General features: G+C 35.1%; 1 protein-coding gene across 2 annotated transcripts in view; it reads right to left on the bottom strand.

The window, feature by feature from the left end:
- Nucleotides 1–12,199, bottom strand: part of LOC127850954 (calcipressin-2-like) — a 76,688-nt gene extending 64,489 nt beyond the window's left edge. For both annotated transcript variants that reach the window (XM_052384361.1, XM_052384359.1), the window contains exons 1-3: nt 11,781–12,199; nt 1,329–1,502; nt 436–607 (exon numbers count right to left, since the gene is read on the bottom strand). In XM_052384361.1, coding sequence (XP_052240321.1) covers nt 436–607; nt 1,329–1,502; nt 11,781–12,023 — 589 coding nt within the window. In that variant the 5' untranslated portion in view covers nt 12,024–12,199. The remainder of the gene's footprint in view (nt 1–435; nt 608–1,328; nt 1,503–11,780) is intronic.
- Between the last annotated feature and the right edge of the window lie 5,586 nt (nt 12,200–17,785).

Here is a 17,785-nt window from a genome sequence, read left to right as displayed (position 1 = left end):
TGCAGTATTTGTCAACAAACAATTAACTTTTTGTCTGGTAATATTCCACTTTTCCCCAAAAGAACAAGCTCTTGGACAAACTGGCAATAGAGACACATGATTTTATCACCCTTATATGATTGAAGTTAAAAAAATCACTTTGACAAATATCAACAGGTCAACATATGGGTTATCAAAGGATGAAATAAATCACACATGCATGCGTTCATATCACAAGGGACAAACAACACTTGCAAGTTTGAAAGTTGTAGGTTGAAATATGTAAGAGAACGCCCAATGGGATGTTTTGGTCAACAGACAACGGGCATAACGATATGAGAACTGACAATCAGAGAGACTTTCACAGCTATTCAAGTATAATGCCTTAACTTTATATTGGGCAATATAAATATTATGGTGCTGTGCCCCACTCCTGTTTGGTTTCCTCTAACAAACCTGGTGCTAGTTGTGCTATGGCCTGGATTAGATCATAGTTGATGACAGGACGACTCTCAAGGGTCTGTTCCCAATCTACCGGCGGGGAGGCAGGTGGAGAAATCAAGAACTGTTTGTGGGGGGCGGGTAACTTGAGGTGAGGGTCATCTGTGTCCTTCGGTATAGTGATTGGCTGAAAGTCAAGAAACAAGACCTATACATTATATACACTACACAAGAGGTAGTGACAAATACCATTACCACTGAAGCCGCATGTAGAAATATGAAGCAAGATATAACAGGGCTTTTCACCCTTATATAACAGGTACCGAAATTCGGCCCCTTCCCAGTTGAAAATAAGTTTATTTTTCCCCAAATTGATAGAGGAATTTCGCAAATTGTAAAAAATAATATTTTTTTTTTTTTTTTTTTTTTTTACTTAGACATATTGGGCATCTCCCAAATTGAAAGCCATAAGCTCTAATATGATTAAGAATGCACCACAATGTGTCTTTTAATACTTCTGCAAAATGAAAAAGACCCTGTTTCAAAAACTTTTGAAAACACGGTCTTCTCAAAATGAGCAGTTATCGCGCATAAAATTCCCAATTTGAAAGGCTAGGGCCTCTTCCCAATTTCCTGATGAAAAGCCCTGATATAACAATACAAAATTACACCACAGGACAGGGCCAGTTTGACTCCTCGGTCATCACTTGAACAAATTTTGTTGAGAACTGGTAAAATGTTACAAAACAAAAATTACACCTTTAGAATTTGTTGCTCCAAATGAAATTATTGTTTTAAGTTATATTGCTATATAAGTCTATATAAACTATTTGACCCCCTGAGTCAGCAAACATCTTTGTAAGCATTTATTCAGCAGCAATCTTGAATTTAAAATGTCTTTTACTTACCTGAAAAAAGAAGCATTTTATCCTCTGACCACAAACAAAGGCCTCGTGTAAATCTATTCTAGCGTTGGCAGAAAACAATGGTGATGAATAATTGACTCTTGCTCTTCTGAAACTTTTGAAGTATTGGAAGGTGGCATTCTCATCATACACTTTGAACGTCTGCTCAAACTCTTCCTGTTAAAAAAAAGATTTATATTAGTACTAGTACTTAAGTTTTTTTACTTACATTGTTGATGGCAGACTCAAGTTTATTGACTGATACAATATAAGGTGGACTCTTATTAATATAGATGAAGAACAAAATGTTTATCTGCCCATTCACGGACGCTTAAGGAAATCTTGATGTGCAATATAGTAAGTAAAACATGGTTTTCATTTTAGATTGCACAATCATTTGTCAGATCACATCAGAATCAAAATACCAATTAAAGTATTGAAACCCTCTCAACTCCTTTCCTGAGTAGAACTAGTACTTTGTGTCTTTGGGGGAGATCTATAGAACGTTCCCACATTTGGGGATCGAACCACCTGGTCGCTAGACGGACACCATATCTGATAGCCATGGCTATCTGAACAAAATGTCAATATTTTTTATTGCTGATCAACAACTTATTTTCACTCACATACTATAATACACAGAACAAAAACAAGAGGGAGAATATTAATATGATACCAGAAACAAATTAAAAAGTCAATTATATGTTTCAGTTATTTTTAATGCCGTTATTTGACTTAACTTTGACCATACTTTCAAAAGTACAAATATAATTCAGGTGATGTATAATTACACAAGTCAACCAATGTTTAATGTTTTAAAGCATTTTGTCCATTGAAAAAAGCTCTTCAGGCTTCTTACAAAGGGAGGTAACTCACACATGTATGCAACACATTTTACACTGAATTACTTTCCTTAACATGCACATTTTGCTTGTGACCATTCTTTTTTCAGGGTTATACCTATTAAGGTTAGGCAATCATGTTCCCCTGTCTGGTTAGCACAGTGGTTTTTACACACACTGCTCACCCAATAAAAGCGGAACAGTGTCACCTCTGATTATCCTGATAGGACATTACACAATTTACGCACATGCATTAAGCTTTGTTTTCCCAGAACAAAATTACTTGGTGTCATAGCCAACCATTATGACTACAAAAGACTTAGTAAAATGATCTGGTTTACATGGTAATTAATATTGCATAATCCAGATGTTTCAGAATTGTTAAAGTATGTACCAAGACCATAATGACTTGATTAAAAGGCAATCTTGCTTATACAGTTATAAATATTACATGAAGATAAACACTGGAAAGTTAATTAAATTCTGCCTAAATTGTTACTGGCCCAGAATGAGATGAATATCAGGGATCGACAAAAAATTGTTTTTCAGCAACTTGCCCTGCAGGGCAAGTAGCTAAGAATTTCCACTTGCCCTGCTGAAATACATGTATGTACGTGCCCTGCAATTTATTGCAAAAAAATCAGTAGCTCATATGTTTTATTGTGATTTTCTATTGGTTATAAAATAGAACTGTTAGTGTTAACTCATGAACTTCAATAAAGTTAATACAGCTGTGAACTGTTTTAACACACTTTTAACTTGTTTTTTTTTTCATTTAGCGCAGTGTGCAATAATCAACATCCGGTAAATTTTTATTCGCCGATTAAACGTTGTTTTGTTTGGCAAAAATGTTTTAAAACTTGAAATTTTAATCTTTTCAGCCAGAAATGCCACTCGCCCTGCAAGACGAGCGCTGCTGGAATATTCACTCGTCCGGAGCCGATTTCTACTCGTAATTACGAGAGGGCGAGAGGATTTGTGGATCCCTGAATATAGAAAACACTTATAATGACAAATACAAGTGAGAATGAATCAAATATGTCTGAAAGTTATATGGCTACAAATGCTTTAATGATTACAAAATATAATGCACTGTTTGCATAAATTTACTGTAGCCATGACAAGTATGTTTAAATTATAGAAGATTTAATTCACTTTATTTTATATACAAACAACAACACATATTGTTTATATCCTGTTTACATAATAAATGCATTGGTAATCTAACAAATCAGAATGCAGTCTGCCCATTAAAATCACAGATGAGTGAGTGTCTGTGAACAAAAAACATCTCAAAATATAAACTTTGTGACAAATTAGTGTCACTAGATGAAATGGCGTTTTGACAGTCTCCTTTAAACAATCCCCATGATGACATTGCCACTATCAGCTTTCCTAGCTTAGGGCAGGGCTATACATGTAGATAACTTTTGGGGTATATTGGGTAATTCACACCCTGTTTTGACAACAATTGGGTTTTTGTAAATTCAATAGTTTTAGAAAAATTTTAACCTCCTACTTTTGAGCTTAATTGGGTTTTTCACCCCCCGGTTTTGTAACTCAATTGAGTAATTTAGGGAATGACATGTATAATATTATAAAAATCTTCTAAGGTTACTCAAAGACCGATAGAATACAATGTATTCTATAGGTCTTTGGGTAACTATACTGTTTATACAAATGAAATTCAGTAAGGTACTTGTACATAACAGCAAACAATTACTGAATTTCTGATCAAAGTTCATTCATTTTTGCGTAGAATATTAAAGACCGAGTTTGTGAAAATCGCTGCACAATTTATGAAGTAATGGCTGTTCAAAGCGATGCACCCCGTTTTCGGGTCATTTTGAGTTGAATACCTTGAAAATGAAAGTAGAAATCAGGCGGGTCTACAAATAATTACAATAATACCCCAAAGATTAATAACCGCTTGAAAGACTACCTTCTTTTCTTCATAGGACAGCATATAAACTATCCGATACATTTTTGTACCGAAAATAACCAGTCTAAAAAATATGCCCCGTGTTGGTAAGAATTGCTTTTTGTGGGGAATTATATTATTTAATTCGTATTTGCGTTTTTGTACGCTTTATTTTGAATTTAATTACTTTTTTTGTTATTTTAATTGTGTAATAACGCAAATACGCTTGTTATCTATAGCCCTGCTTAGGGTCTTGCAGGTACATTGCATGACGATGACAAACACAAATTTTTAGCATTGTTGTTGGAAAATTGGGATTAATGTGTGTGCACAAAGCACAAAGACACTTGATAACTGACTCAAACAGTAATCTGATTTTATTTGTTTCATCCGTGACTTATACCAGTAGTTCGTTAACATATTTTATCTCCAACCTCATGGGATCGATAGTATTAATTATATAGTATATTTGGTATGATATGATATCACACTTGTGTAAGGTATTACCAGTGTCAACAAATTTAATTAGACACAATAACCCATAATAATAACATTTACTATATCGTATCTCTAGGTGAGTGGGTCTGGATAGAACCATGACCTATGAGATACGCTGACCAACAACATAACTATGTATTTACAGATATGCTGCCCGAATTAAAAATCATTTTTCTTTGAGGCTTAAAACATGAAACAAAAGAAACTATTCACTATGTGCAGACAAGCTCGTCTCATAAGAATATGTGTTCACACTATTAACTGAAATGCAAATGAATTACCAGAAAATCCCAGAACTTATATTAAAAAGCCTAAAAAGGGCTGATGAAAGTAACTACCAGTAGGCAAGGGGCTATACATAAACACACTCTTACAACAAAATTGTATTTTTCTAGTAAAAACAAAGGAGCTCATTGTACAAGTTCTCATCTGTAAAAGCATTTTTATTAACTTTTCAATAAGTAAAATAAAAGTTTAACAAAAATATGTTATTAGATATATAAGAACTTGCTTTCCAAAAAATGATATGACTTTTTAATTGTGAATTATAAATGAAAGTTGTCTGTATGATTCAGGTTACTGTGACATTCAATATTGTTTTAAAACTAATAAGTTTTAAAATAAATAAAACATTTTGTATGATCAGAGTTTCCTTCTGGAGCAAATCCCGAGTCCTATACTCATACAATTGCAATTTTCATATATTTAGTTTGCACACTTGGGACTGATAAGATTTATAATGTATGCATGTAAGGAAAGAAGGATCCATTGATTGGAAAATGTAAATAACACATTATTAAATTCCTGGCCATTTTGGGAAAAAATGCTATTCATGTGAAAACATTTTAAGTTGTTTATGATATAAATTTGAGATATATTTATCATTAAACAGTTCTTTTTATAATTTTTTTTTTTTTAACTTTTGGAGGGGATTATTTCTACAAAATTGGGGTTATATATACATTTTTTTTAGGGGAATGGGGCCGAATATCGGCCTCGAAATTGCCATAAAACAAGGGCTGTTTGTAAAACATGCATGCCCCCCATATGGGCTGTCAGTTGTAGTGGCAGCCATTGTGTGAATACGTTTTTTGTCAATGTGACCTTGACCTTTGACCTAGTGACCTGAAAATCAATAGAGGTCATCTGCCAGTCATGATCAATGTACCTATAAAGTTTCATGATCCTAGGCATAAGCATTCTTGAGTAATCATCCGGAAACCATTTTACTATTTCAAGTCAATGTGACCTTGACCTTTGACCTAGTGACCTGAAAATCAATAGGGGTCATCTGCCAGTTGTTATCAATGTACCTATGAAGTTTCATGATCCTAGGCGAAAGCATTCTTGAGTTATCATCCTGAAAGCATTTTAATGTTTCGGGTCACTGTGACCTTGACCTTTGACCAGTCACCTAGTGACCTGAAAATCGATAGGGGTCATCTGCCAGTCATGATCAATGAACCTATGAAGTTTCATGATCCTAGGCCTAAGCGTTCTTGAGTTATCATCCGGAAACCATCTGGTGGACGGACAGACGGACCGACTGACATCACTGAGCAAAACAATATACCCCCTCTTCTTCAAAGGGGGGCATATAAAACACTGAAGTATACATAAAAAGTACATCTCAAATGTCTTAGATTGACCAGGATTGCTGCATTATGACATACTCTTACAGCATGATTGTGTTATGACAGTTATAACACAGTAATTTTTGTTCGCTTTATATTTTTCAGGCTGTGCCTTTTTTTATTGTGAAAAAAAAGCGTGATAGACCATGAAATTGGCTAAAAATAAACATTAATAATATGATTATCTATAACAGTATACCAATTGTTCATAATTGCATGTTTAACCCTTTCCCACTCAGAAGCAAAGTGAAAATGACTACCGGTATTTGCAACCAGCATAAAACCAGGACAGTCAGTCTAATCAGGGTTTATCTTATGTGCTGCTAATAAGTATCTTAAAGCTTGATACAAGGCCTTAAAAATTTTAATCTATTAAGAAAGGTCATTTATTAACATACATTGATTTTCTTAGGGACTGCAAATACATCAAAATGAGTACTACTCCCATAAAACTTGACAATAGCAGTAAAAACACCGTTTGTAACACTTACACGCTTCAGTGATTTCACTCTGATTGGTCAAGAGATTCCTGCCAAATACCTGAATGAAGAGCGCTGTGAATGGTTGCTTATCAATTTTCAATAGGTAATTTACTACCCCAGGGGGCGGAGTTTCTTCGATTTGGTCAGTTGATTGACTTTGGCGTGTATTCGGTAATAAACAGAAGCCACTTAGATAGCGCTGCGGATATGATAATTGCCAGATTTTAGGGCGAAGTGATATCGCCGTTGCTTTTGATCCGGGCGATAAAAGGGAAGCCACGACGATATAATCCCCCAGTTGCTTGATCCCTGGTGTACTGGTATCTTTTTTTTAAGTGGAATAGGGTTAACTGCTTTCTAAAATGTAAATTATAAAATGCTAGGGAATTAAATTGTATAACAAACTCAATAAACTAATTATTGAGTTTATGAGAAACTATATATTTGATATATTTGCATATATTTGGGGAAATTTGGGTCTGATTTTTTGGGAAAAATGTTACTTTTTGAAAATGGGAAACAGCATTTTTTACTTTTTGCAATTGGGAAACAGCCTGTAAGAGGCTGCAATTTTTTTTTTTTGGGGGGGGGGGGGGGTCCCGGGGGAGGGGAAATACTGTAACGGGTCAAGTTATTTTGAAACAGACTTGATTTCATATTCACACTTTGGGCTTTCATCCCCAGGGCCCTCGTCTGGCACTTTTTACCGCCAAATATCGGCGGCTTCCCCCATGAAAAAAGTATAGTTTTTTCCCCTATTTTGTGGACAAAATTCCCTCTAGAAAAAAAATCAAAACAAAAAATATCACGCAAAACCCGTAAAGCTGAACAGACTCTGTTACTTTTATCTAGCCTAATCGTATCGTAGACGGGAAATATTACGTTTCGCAGACCTGCATGATTTATGTATACACGTCGACACCTTTTCCGGGAAAAAATGTCACACAATTCTTAATCTTACTTCAGAATGCTTACAAGAAAAAACTATTTCATCATGCAAAAAAACAGATATTCTCTTTAAACAAACTGAACTTGATCAAATTAATATAACCCAAACCGCGTACGCATCATCAAATGATCCGTCTATGGAGATAGATGATGATTCTGTGCAAAATCATGAAACACAAACAGACTGTCAAACACTTCCATCTGCAACAGCGGCGTCTTCATTGTTAACATGTGATTGTTGAAAATAATTTTCGTTCGTTTTATTAATAAAGTAATGAATATCTGTATTTTTCACCATAATTTATTTTATTCACAAAACCTTATAAAGTAATGTAATATTGTTTTTATCCAACAGTTAATATTTTAAACAAGAGGCCCTGAAAGGCCCAAAGTCGCTCACCTGAGATAACAAGATATTATTGGGACAAATCTTCTGACCAAGTTTCACGAAGATCAGAAAATAAATGTGGCCTCTAGAGTGTAAACAAAGTTTTACAATAGCCATATAAGGAAATATGCCCAGCCCCCTGGCAGCCATGTTTTTCAACCAACCGGCATCATTTTTGAACTCGTCCAAGATATTATCGGGATGAATCTTCTGACTAAGTTTCATGAAGATCGGACAGTAAATGTGGCCTCTAAGAGTGTTAACAAGATTTTACTATAGCCATATTAGGAAAAATGCCCCGCCCCTTGGAAGCCATTTTTTTTCAAGCAAACATTATAATTTTCGAACTCATCCAAGATATCATTGAGACCAAACTTCTGACCACATTTCATTAAGATTGGACTATAAATGTGGCCTCTAGAGTGTTAACAAGGTTTTACTATAGCCATTTATACTAGCCATATAAGGAAAAATGCCTTGCCCCTGGTGGCCATTTTTTAAAGCAACCAAAACCATTTTCGAACTCATCCAAGATATTATTGGGACAAATCTTCTGACCAAGTTTCATGATAATCGGAAAATAAATGTGACTTCTAGGGTGTTAACAAGGTTTTACTATAGCCATATAAGAAAAATAGCCCCGCCCCTGTGGTGGCCATGTTTTTCAACCAACCGGCATCATTTTTGAACTCGTCCAAGATATTATTGGGATAAATCTTCTGACCAAGTTTCATGAAGATCGGATTATAAATGTGGCCTCTATAGTGTTAACAAGATTTTACTATAGCCTTATATAGCCATATAAGTAAAAATGCCTCGCCCCTTGGCAGCCATGTTTTTCAAGCAAACTTAACCATTTTCGAACTCATCTAAGATATCATTAGGACAAATCTTCTGACCATATTTCATCAAGATTGGACAATAAATGTGGCCTCTAGAGTGTTAACAAGGTTTTACTATAGCCATATTAGGAAAATGCCCCGCCCCGGGGCTGGCGGCCATGTTTTTCAACCAACCGGCATCATTTCGAACTCATCCAAGATATTATTGGGATGAATCTTCTTACCAAGTTTCATAAAGATTGGACAATAAATGTGGCCTCTAGAGTGTTAACAAGATTTTACTAAAGCCATATATAGCCATATAAGGATAAATGCCCCGCTCCTTGGCAGCCATGTTTTTCAAGCAAAGGTTACTATTTTTGAACTCATCAAAGATATCAGTGGGACAAATCTTCTGACCAAGTTTCATGAAGATCGGAAAATAAATGTGGCCTCTAGAGTGTTAACAAGGTTTTACTATAGCCATATAAGGAAAAATGCCCCCCCCCCCCCCTGGCGGCCATGTTTTTCAACCAACCGGCATCATCTGAACTCGTCCAAGATATTATTGGGATGAATCTTCTGACCAAGTTTTATGAAGATCAGACAATAAATGTGGCCCCTAGAGTGTTAACAAGATTTTACTATAGCCATATAAGGAAAAATGCCCCGCCCCTTGGCAGCCATGTTTTTCAAGCAAACATAACCATTTTCGAACTCATCCAAGATATCATTGAAACCAATGTTCTAACCAAATTTCATGAAGATTGGACAATAAATGTGGCCTCTAGAGAGTTAACAAGGCAAATGTTGACGCCGCTCAACACACAACAGACAACGGACAAAAAGCAATGACAAAAGCTCACCATGAGCACAAGGTGAGCTAAAAATGAGTCTTCTTTTATTTTCTGACTTAGCTGGACATATCCCGATCTTTCTGGCATCCACTGTTTTCGATAAGTTAACATTGTCATCTCACATGACTAGCAGGGCTCAACATTAACCTAAAAACCAACTTGCTCTGCCGGGCAAGTACTTAGAAAATCTACTTGCCCTGAATGTAAAGCCACTTGCCCAAACATGAAATATCACATTAATGTAAACCTCATATTTTTTAATAAAGATCAAAATGATACACCGCAAAACCTTTTTTATTTTTGCACTTTTTGATGATTTTTCTCTGCATTTTTCCAGGGACCGAAACTTAGCTCGCATACTCGCTAAATGCGAGCGAGATTTAAAGATAGCGAGTTGGAAAATTTATAGCTTGCAATTTTCTCAAACCTGTTTTTCCATAAATCATTTCAGTATTGAGAGATAATTACTTTCTATAATCACGACTCCGATTTTCAAGATCAAAATTGCTTAAATTAAACGATTAAAGTGTTAAATAATTGCATAATCACATTCTGCTACCATTGTTGTTGTTGTGTTTTTGTTATTGTAAGATTCAATGGAAGCTACTCTGGTACAAGCTATGGTTCGCTAGGCGCTTGCGGCTTATAAGTGTCTCGGTGATCGCAACTTTCTAAAAATCTTTCCGTCGTCACGATCAAAAACGTTCATCAATCATGGACAAGATAAAATTTAATTATTAAAGATTAAAAGATAAAATGAAAAAAAACACCGTTTGGAGAATTGAGAATGAGGTTACATGACTGAAAATTTTAAAAGGTTGCATTTAGCCTTGTAAAATAATGGCAACTGGAGTTCAAGCATGTTTTGAACAATTTTAAGTTTCAAGTCACAATTGCTGAATATTGAATGTGTGTCCATACCTTTATAGTATAATTATTGAGATAACTGTTTTGTTCCAATGATTATGCTTTTTTAAGTAGCCAACATATATTGCACAATTTTAAGCAATATGGTACAATAAATGTATTGTTTTTAATATAAAAAAATCAATCCCAAATTGCGAGTAAGTTTTTCATTAAATGCAAGTGAAAAAAAATCAACTTGCACAAAAATGCAAGTGCCTTAATAGGTTAAATTCAGTCCCTGTTTTCATTGGATTATGCAGACTTACAGTTACTTGTAAAGCCAAAGCTAAATAAACTAGACATTTCTCGTCTGCTTACAGTACTGCAAACAACACGTGAACCATAACAAAAATGTCAATTGACGTAAAGAAAAAGATTGTTGAAAATGTATGTCGCAAAATATGATATTAATATATATATATATATATATATATATATATATATATATATATATATATATATATATATATATATATATATATATATATTTATATATATATATATATATATATATATATATATATATATATATACCGAAGCTATTTGTTGTTGATTTTATATAGTTATATAATTGAAATAGTATTCTTCGTGACAGAAAAACACCAACTATGTTATTTGTAACTGAATAGTAATGAAAAAGATTATCACAATAGCATTTGAAAGCCGATGTTTGGAATCCCAAGCCATTAACAGCGTTTCTAAAAATAAGTTTGGAAATGCATGCGCACCATGTGTAGTTATTTCGGACTTCCGCAAACAACAATCGCTGAGGTAAATTCGTGCATTTGGCAAATTATTCGTGAATATTACTATAAACCGAAACACACGTTTTGCTTTGTTCTTTTTTGCACTTGCCCGGGTGGACAAATAAATTATAAAATAACTTGCCCGGACCCAACTTTTACTTGCCAGGGGCTATCGGACAACCGTTAATGTTAATCACCAGATAAAAGCAACATTTAAAGTTATGGTAGCCAGAACTAATATCCGGCTTCCTGCATGGTTCTCACCCAAACACAATATTATACATTTGATGTGTTGATACTCCACGATAATGAATAGTGACAGATACACAAATCAGGTAGACTACTTAATTTTGCATGAGCCATGTTCCCAGCCCACTCACCAAGCCATCGGACACTGAAAAGGCAATCTCACCTTAGAATTGTCATTTTCATAAACACTAACATCCACGTTTGTCACGATAATAATTTTGGGAATATCAGAAATGTCAGCTTCCATGAGAAGTCTCTCTATTTCGTCTGCACCAGGGGTGGGTTCCATTTCCATGTCCATTGCGCCAGTGTCAGAATCTTGCTCCATGTAAAACTCGTCTGCATCTTGCTCATCATTTTCCATGTTTTCCGCCATGTTGTTTTCTCGAAACAGTTTGTCTTTCATTTTAAACAAAATCGCCTTTAAGCTTGGTTGTCACAATGTTCACACTTGCACAACTACAACATAACTGCTTAGTTTATTTTTAAGTCATAAACCTCAATGATTTCTCACATCCTCGCGATTGTCACTCATTGTTTACGTTTACATGCACACATTGGTGGTCTCCCTTGATTAGTATCGCTCATACATTACTATAATTAGCATTGCTGTGACGTCAATGATCTCGCCGGGGGTATTGTCCTACGTCATTTGAGTTGAAAGGATTTGAGGGGTGTCCTAAATGTTTCGTAAACTATACTTTTATACAGTTCGATTTTTTAAGTACTTATTATTTAGGTCGCTTAATAATTTGACGAAAAGCGACAAGTTTTATAATTTTGTCTGGCCATGTTCTGAATATAATGACTTTTTGTATATCTTTAAAAACGCAGATAAAATTAAAACTTGGATGTATACAAAGACCTATAGAATACATTTAGAGTTTATTTTATAGGTCTTGATTTATAAGAATAGCATGCATACTTTATTTGCATCGCTATTCTAATATCAAATCAACGTTGAAAATAGTGGAATATTTTCGGAATAGTATTAAGTTAGTCAAAAAATATGTGTGAATAGCTATGAACTGACATCTATAAAACCATACTAAAACATAGCTGAATAAACATGCATTTATGGTTTTCCACAAAAAGTCTATTTCATAAACTCTGACTGATGAAATTATTTTTCGATTTTTAGATACGTTTCTCATGTAGCATTATACAGGGACTGTATATAAACAATTTTTTAAAGTGCATCGGAGGCCAAGCACGGAATCATATTAGGTCACCGCTGAATAAATGTTTCTATGACTAATGCATATTGCTACCGGTAATTTGGGTTTGATATTTGTAGTATGCGCATGCTTTGCCGGTTATTTATCTTCTTTTCACAGTAACGGTTCTGATTCTCTTTTCCGTTTTCAACTCATGACTGGTGAAAATGATTTTTGATTTGCATTTGTTATATCCTTGAGATCTATTCATAGAACATATCTTATTGTTTAATGACGTCGGTGACGTTCATGACGTGGTGGTAACGGTGATTTATTTTATATATATATATACAGAGTCCAAGAGAGTGAGCATTAAAGGGACTGTCCAACAGATTAAAGCGTCGTTCGACGCGAATCGATATTTTGGGAAACTACGAGGATTGCTTATATAGCTAAAAAATACTTCCGCAGCAGTATTAGTTGTAGTAGTAGTAGTAGTAGTAGTAGTAGTAGTAGTAGTAGTAGTAGTAGTAGTAGTAGTAGTAGCAGTAGTAGTAGTAGTAGTAGTAGTAGTAGTAGTAGTAGTAGTAGTAGTAGTAGTAGTAGTAGTAGTATGTTTTGTTATATCAGAACTTGCCTTTAGGACGTTTTCAAATGTTCCCTCCATATAATCCGCGTCTGTGATTGGCCGATTATCTTGTGCGCACAATAACTAATCTACGGCGGGCCAGAGGTAAGTAAGGCTAAGTAGAAGTTTAGAGGATCCGGTGAAAAGTACAAAATATGAGAAACTGTCAAGTAAGTTGTCAGATTATTTTGCGCCTAAAAAGAACAAACATTACTGTAGATATGTATTCTTTAAGATGCGTCCCAATAGCGGGGAAAGCACAATAAAATATGCTGCTAGGATACGGGAAAGGCACTTTCATGCAATTTTGTGGACATAGATGATCGTATACTTGAACATCTTGTGCAAACTACTAGCAATTCTGAGTTTGTAAGAAAAGTATTACATAAACAATGGACACTCCAAGAAGCATTGAGCGATGCTCAAATCCACGAGGATACGTCTGTCCAGATTAGAGCGATGGGTCTCCAAGAACGGGACATTGCCAGAGTAAGCAAACAGAAGAAATCATGTACAGCTGCTAATGACACGCGAAACGACAGAGGCTTGAGTTGTAGATAAGTTGCGATATGAAACACCCGTTCCAGAAAGAAAAATGCCCAGCTTATGGAAAAAAGTGTGATGCTTGCGGTAAATTGAACCATTTTGCGAAGGTTTGTAGATCAAAAGATCATGGGAACAGAGACAGACCTACACCTTACAGGGGATCAAGAGAAGTTAGATATACACAGATGACACAGATAGTGAAGCTTCAAGCAGTTCGGAAGAAGAATCCAGAGAATTTATTCATGCAGTCAGGAGTCGGACCAAAATGCATTTGACAAGACAGAAAATAGCAAAGTGAAATTACACACAGTGTGGATATTGTGGACGAAATCAAGTGCATGCAAGAAAGGAGCATTGTATAGCTTATGGGAAAATGTGCTATTATTGTAACAAGTGGCACCACATAGCCCAAGTATGTAAATCTGCTGAAAAAGATTATAACGAGAATACAGTACCAGGCAAGAGCAACATGCAAAGAAGAGGAACAAGACAAAGAAGAATTAATGACTTTTCATCTTCTGATGAATCGGATCACAGCTTATCCAGATCTAGTTTAACAAGAAGCGTTCAACATATCAGCAAATGTTATGACTTGATCGGAAATGGCTTTACGGTTGATGCCTTTCAAGGTACAGGAGTTAATTCATAACCATCATAAACATTTATGATACGTTTAATCAATTGTTCTTTGATAATTTGTTTGTTTTGTTTAATTTGCACAATTTCATTCTTTTTCAAATGTTAGGAGAAATGTTATATCCTTGAGATCTATTCATAGAACATATCTTATTGTATCGTTTAATGCATTTGTTGACGTGTACGTATATGTCTTGTGAACTACATTTGAGCCGCGTTCTGAGAAAACTGGGCTTAATGCATGTGCGTTAAGTGTCATCCCAGATTAGCCTTTGCAGGCTAATCAGGGACGACACTTTCCGCGTTTATGGTATTTTTAGTTTAAAGGAAGTCTGTCCTTACCGAAAATCAAGTTAAAGCGGAAAGTGTCGCCCTGATTAGCTTGTGCGGACTGCACAGGCTAATCTGGGACGACACTTTACGCACATGCATTAAGCCCAGTTTTCTCAGAACAAGGTTCATTTGTTTTGTGTCTCGTTGGAGGGCAATTGGTTCCTTGCCATAATATTTAATTATAAGGTTGTATCTCCTGCTGGTTTACTTTTGTGGTTTTTTTTATAACATTTTTATTTCCGGTAAAAAATAAAATCTAATAACATGAATTGTAGTTTTAGCAACACCATATTCATAATTCACAGATGTCGCACATTTTGTATTAATTAACATACTGATGTGCTGTGATAAATGTGCGTTTTATTTAGCAGTAAATACTGACTTTGATTTCATGACTTACATCATCATATTTACTTTAGTGGCAACCCTCTCCAATTTCACACGAGCAAGGTAGTATTTAAACTGGGCTATTGCAATATGTACATTAATAAACGCGAATGAAGTGGTTGAAAATCCTCTTCAAAAGACTTATCCGTAATGCAAATATACCACATTTTGCCATAAATAAATATGATCAACTAAATATAGCGACTGCTTCCTTATTATGTGACGCTCGATGTACGGACACGTAGACATAGCCATGGGCCTTAAATGTCGTCTGCCAAGCCATGCAACACTGATAATTACCATATAGGCCTATGCTTGAGTTTAATTTGCATCGAAGTCATTTGTTGAAAATTCAGCTTAAGTATTTTTGTCCTCTATGGGCGTGCATGAAATTTGAGAACACTAGGCGTACACATTAAAGTTAATCGTTTCCACTAACCCGGCCGACCCTATGTTGGTGTCTGTCCATTCATTGTTTGTTTGTTTTTTTGTATTCTGGCTGTGTTTTCGATAAATTTGGCTGTAACATCACATTCACTATATGAGTCGTGTTCTAAGAAAACTGGGCATAATGTATGTGCGTAAAGTGTCGTCCCAGACTAGCCTGTGTAATCCGCACAGGATAATCAGGGACGACACTTTCCGCTTTTATGACATTTTTCGTTTAAATGAAGTCTCTTCTTAGCAAATATCCAATTTATGCGGAAAGTGTCGTCCCTGATTAGCTTGTGCGAACTGCCCAGTTTTCTCAAAACGTGACTATTAGGTTTGCAATAATGGTTGCCTCATTTGATCATAGTCGCTAAATTTATTGTAAACTAAAGTGATCTGTGCACACTTTATGCATTTTTTTCATAAATCATTATTTGCTTTAAAGAGGCCTTTTCACAGATTTTGGCATGTTTTGAAGTTTGTCATTAAATGATTTATATTGATAAATGTAAACATTAAATTTTAAAAGCTCCAGTAAAAAATTAAAAATAAAATTAAAAAAGGAAAAAAAGCAGGGCTCGAACCAGTGACCCCCGGAATCCTGAAGTAAAAACTCATTAGCCCACTGAGCTATCTTGCCAAGCATACATAAGTAGCGTATTTTATACGTTATATAAGCAATCTTCGTAGTTTCACAAATTTAAACGACAACAACAGAACTCTCCAAATTATTCAATCGTTCGCGTTGCAACGCTTTATAATTTTTAGGTTTTTAAATCGTCAAAAGATGCATATAATTACTATATTAGACCATGGCAAATGTTCAGTAATACTGTTTCCTCACAAATATCATAACTAAGCCGAAAATTTGCGAATCTGAAACAACTTTTTTCAATTTTGTCAACTTACCAAACCGTGAAAAGATCCCTTTTTACGCCACTTTTGACCTTACCTGACTTTTGTAAGCGTCCACTAAAATTCAAATAAAATTTCCCGCGGCTAGACACGAATGAATACACTTCATTTATTCCATTGGCTGATTTGAGCATACCACCAGAACATTGGAAACATGACCGCGTCTTTGTAACACTGTTTACTGCGTGTTCAGCATGAAACAATTTTATCTCTAATGAAAAGGCTTGATAGATAGATCAGTTTTACACTCAACTCTTGACATCAATACAGTTTGTGCGTGCACCTTTTATTTTTAGAGGATTGCCAGCGCCAGAGCGTTTGTACTTAAAGGCTATGTTCTCATATTTAGTAATTACTTCCATATTCCTGTCTGTGTACTAGTATATTTAAGTTCATAAAAGTATCGTTCTTCCCTATCCTGATATTCGTTTTGGCCAAATCATTTTAAATTGTTTTCGAAATTGAACATTTAACATGAAAAATTAATAAGTTTTAAACAAGCCGTCGTTCCAGCAGTGGAAGCGTGGCCTCACTTTGATGTATTGCATTCCAACCCGCAAGGTATCAGGGTCAGTTCGCGGCCAGTAAAATTATCGTTATATAATAAAGACGCTATCGCGTGAACTAGAATTTTCTTAAGACCAGAAATGTGTTAAATGAAGATATTCAGCGATATAATTATGGTATGTCAATAATAGATTCTTAATGTGTTTTCAACAATACCATGATAAATATTATTTTTGATTAATTTAACAAGAATTATTCCACCATATTGACAAATGTATTAAGCATGAGCGCGATGATTCTCGATACTGTTAATAATCGAATCAAATAGCAATACCCGACAAACCACTAAAACAGGTTTGTTCGAAGAACGCGCGTATAAATACATGTATTTAAAATATGTACGGATACTTCGCGTGTGGCCGGTTAATTCATATGTATTAATTTCACTTCCATTCTTCTTTTGATTTTCTGTTTTGCATCTATAGATTTATGACCAGCCATATGTAATAAAGTAAAATAAGCCGCGAAAACTCCGCGTAACATCCTGTACTGCGTGTGATGCAGCTAAGAACTGCACAGAAAAGACATTCGCTATCTTTGATTTCATTCATTGAACTCTTTACTTTT

This window comes from Dreissena polymorpha, chromosome 11 (genome assembly GCF_020536995.1).
Source record: "Dreissena polymorpha isolate Duluth1 chromosome 11, UMN_Dpol_1.0, whole genome shotgun sequence".
In the NCBI taxonomy this organism is placed as follows: domain Eukaryota; kingdom Metazoa; phylum Mollusca; class Bivalvia; order Myida; family Dreissenidae; genus Dreissena; species Dreissena polymorpha.
Note: the sequence above shows the minus strand (reverse complement) of the source record. Positions and strands in the feature narration are given on the sequence as shown.